The 3,459-nt window shown below is 25.2% G+C and overlaps 1 protein-coding gene and 2 non-coding genes across 3 annotated transcripts in view; 1 reads left to right on the top strand and 2 right to left on the bottom strand.

Moving 5' to 3' along the window:
• Positions 1-463: 463 nt before the first annotated feature.
• r24A lies at positions 464-521 on the bottom strand. Its single transcript has one exon.
• A 1,137-nt stretch (positions 522-1,658) lies between these two features.
• Positions 1,659-1,715, top strand: r23C. Its single transcript has one exon.
• A 410-nt stretch (positions 1,716-2,125) lies between these two features.
• The window catches only part of DDB_G0284177 (Ras GTPase activation domain-containing protein), a gene marked incomplete at both ends in the record, with an annotated part of 3,462 nt that continues 2,128 nt past the window's right edge, over positions 2,126-3,459 (bottom strand). Inside the window, one exon of the mRNA XM_633619.1 lies at positions 2,126-3,459. This exon is cut by the window's right edge and continues 1,229 nt beyond it. Coding sequence (XP_638711.1) covers positions 2,126-3,459 — 1,334 coding nt within the window.

Raw genomic sequence — 3,459 nt, 5'->3', positions numbered from 1 at the left:
TGAGATCCATTTTGGGGAATTCGAGTGTAATTGGGTAGAATCCGTTGTTTTTCTCGTAGGTTGAGAGAGCAGTCATGTTCAATATGGTCTCGCAGTATTTGGAGATGTCTTTGAGGCCTATTGATAATTTGGGGTAGGTCTCCTTTATCTCTGCTGTTTTTGTGGAGAATTCCTTAATGAAGTTCTCTGATGCCTCGTCCATATGGGTGGAGGGGTTGGCCATTTTAGCCGCGTCTGCGTAGGAATTCATCTCGATGGGATTCCTTTGAATCGGCGATTTGGTAAGTTAGATCTGTAGATCGTGGTGGATTGGTGATTTTTTTTGAAAGATTGGTTAAAATTGACCGAGATTAAGGATAGAAAAGGATGAATTACTTTTCACGTGTATCTTAACAATTTGATTTTTTGTTTCCAAAAGTTTTAATGATGGTAATAAAAAATAAATAATTAATTAAAAAAAAGACAGTTGACGGAGGGTTTTCTTAGAATGAAGGAACTGTAAGATTTGCTGTAAGGTCAACATAAATGTTTACACATTTAAATAAAGATTGTAAAAATTAATTATTTAAGAAATTTTAAATAAAAAATAATTTTGTGGGATAGTATTAACTAATAAAAAAAAAAACTCTTTTTTTTAATTTCTTGTTAAATTGTCAAGAATTTTTTTTTTTTTTTTTTTTTTTTTTTTTTTTTTTTTTTTACCAAAAAATAGGATTGTTCTCATCAATAATTACCAATTTGCATTTTGTAAATCTAAAAATTTAAAGTTAGACTTGAAATAATATTAATTGAAAGAAAAAAAAAAAAAAAGAGAGTCGACGAAGGTTTCTTTTGTATGTATAGTGATAGAATTGCTGTAGGATCAACTTAATTGTTTTGTGATTGCATTCACATTTCAAAAAAAAAAAATTTTTAATTTAAAATATATATTAAAAAAATAAATTAGTAAATATTATTTATAATAATATGATGTACATATTATTTATTATTATCAATAAAATTATTATCACACTTTTATTTTTATATTTATTTTTTTTCTTCTTGAACTTCTTTTATTGCAAGTAGGTTTCTGTAGATATGATATAGTTTTTGTTGATGTAAATAGGGATGTCACATTACCATTTCCATTTCTATTACCATTATAAAAAAAAAATAATAAAAAAAAAAAGACATTTCAGTTATCAGATCGAGTTTATTGTTTGTAGATTTTTAGTCTCTACTAACTGGTTGGGATTTTAAGACTCTCAACTGTGGTCTAAATGTTTTTTTTTAATGCTGTTACTTCTCAGCATTTTTTTAACCATCTGATGATTTGTTAAGTGTAGATTGATATGAACGTTGCCGCTCAAATTAATTTGTATTCTGGAGTCTGAATAGGTTTTAAACTCGATGTCCTGATATGCCCATTGAAAATATATTTAATTAAAATTTAAAAATGGGATTGGTATTTGACTAAAACTTTTTATGGGTTTTTGGGAAAAAAAAAAAAAATTGAGAAAAAAAAAGAAAAAAAAAAAAAAGAATTTTCAAACAAAATTAATTATTTTTATTAATTTAAAAGAATTTAGGAGGATTGGATCCCATAATTCTATTTTTAATTTTAATGTTTTCAATTTTATATGTTTATATCATTTTAAGAAAATGTGAGAAACATTAAAGTTGACCTTACAGCAAATCTAACATTTCCTTACATTCAAAGAAACCTTCGTCAACTGTCTTTTTTATATCATTAAAAAGCCAGGTGGTGTATTTTATCAAAAAAAAAAAAAAATTTAATTATTTATTTTTTAAAAAATTAAAAATCTAAGCAACCATTTTTTTAATGATAAACATCTGAATCTAGGTCTGAAATATTAATAATTTTTATTAAAAACCTAATAAAAAAAAAAAAAAAAACTATATTTTTTTTTTTGATTAATCAGAGTTTGGACATTAAAGGCAAAAAAAAACTATTTTTGAATCAACTGGAAAGATATATTTTTTTTTATTTTTTTTTTTAAATTATTTATTCTTTTTTTTCTTTGTTATACAGTGCATAAAAAAAAATATATATATAATATTATATGTACAAGTTTTTAATTGTTTTTAATTGTTTTTCTTTTTTTTTTTTTTTTTTTTTTTTAAATTAATTATTTAAAGATAATGCTGCACCAGAATTTGGAGAATCTTTTTCTTGTTGACTATTTTGTGATGATAATGGTGGAGAGAGTGGTTGATTTTTTCCATCTTTGGATCTCCTTTTTGAAGAGAATTTTGAGGAGAATTTAAAGAATACAGAATTTTTGGCTTTATTTTCTTTTTCTTCTTGAAGTCTTTGTCTTTCTTTAGATTTTTGTAATTCTTGTTTTGATGCAACTTCTTTTAAGAATTCCAATAAATCACAAGCAGAATCATCTAAAATTTCACCACCTTCTACAACAGTTTGAATTATTAAATTTTGATTTTCATAATTTGTTGGGTCAGCCATTGACATTTCAGAAGTTGTTGAATTTTTTCTACTTAGACCTGATGTTGAATTTGAACCTTTACCATTGCTGCCGCTATTATTATTATTATTATTATTATTATTATTATTACCACCACTATTTGAATGAATTGTGGCACTACTAATTGAAATATTACTACCAGATTTACTTTCATCAGCCTCAGAAATTTCAGACATTAAACTTTCAGATATACTTTGATTTGTTGATGATTTCTTTATATTGTTATTTGAATTTAAATTATTTTGATTATTATAAAAACTACTTGTAGTACTACTATTATTACTATCACAAGAAACATCTAAATGTGGAATATAATTTGTTGAATGATTTAAATTTACAGATTGAGAATTTGGTTGTGGTGATGGTTGTAATGAAGATGTAGCGGTTGTGCAATTATCAACGATTGATATTGTTGGTGTTGAAGTTGCAGATATTAAAGTACTACTACTAGTAGTATCTTTACTTCCATTAATAGCACAAATATTAACATTAATATTATTATGATTAATCATTGCATTTGTAATTGAAGGTATATTCGTAGTTGAAGAAGATAAGATTGTATTGGTTGGAGTTGTTGGAGCAGTATCATAACCACGAACTTTTGATATACCAAGTGAAGAATTTGATTTCTTTCTATTTGATAAACTACCACCAACACCAAGAGTTTCTTCAATCAACGATTGTAAATCATGATTACCACTTGGAGGATTATCATCAACCCAAGGTTGTAAATCATTAATTAAATCCAATTGATCATCCAATGATTTCAATCTATCATTACACCTTTTAATTAATAATTTCAATTCCTTTTTTTCACTTTTTTCACGTTCTAATTCTTCTCTCAACTTTCTTAATAAATTATTTCTTGATTTTGCATCTTCCAATTCTTTTTTTAATCTTGAATTCTCTGCCATTAAATTTAAATTATCAACTTCTTTTTGATCTCTCATTTCCAATTCTTCTGATAATTGAC

Source organism: Dictyostelium discoideum (genome assembly GCF_000004695.1).
Source record: "Dictyostelium discoideum AX4 chromosome 4 chromosome, whole genome shotgun sequence".
In the NCBI taxonomy this organism is placed as follows: domain Eukaryota; phylum Evosea; class Eumycetozoa; order Dictyosteliales; family Dictyosteliaceae; genus Dictyostelium; species Dictyostelium discoideum.
The sequence above is the reverse complement of the archived record's forward strand: the minus strand, read 5'-3'. Positions and strand labels throughout refer to the sequence as shown.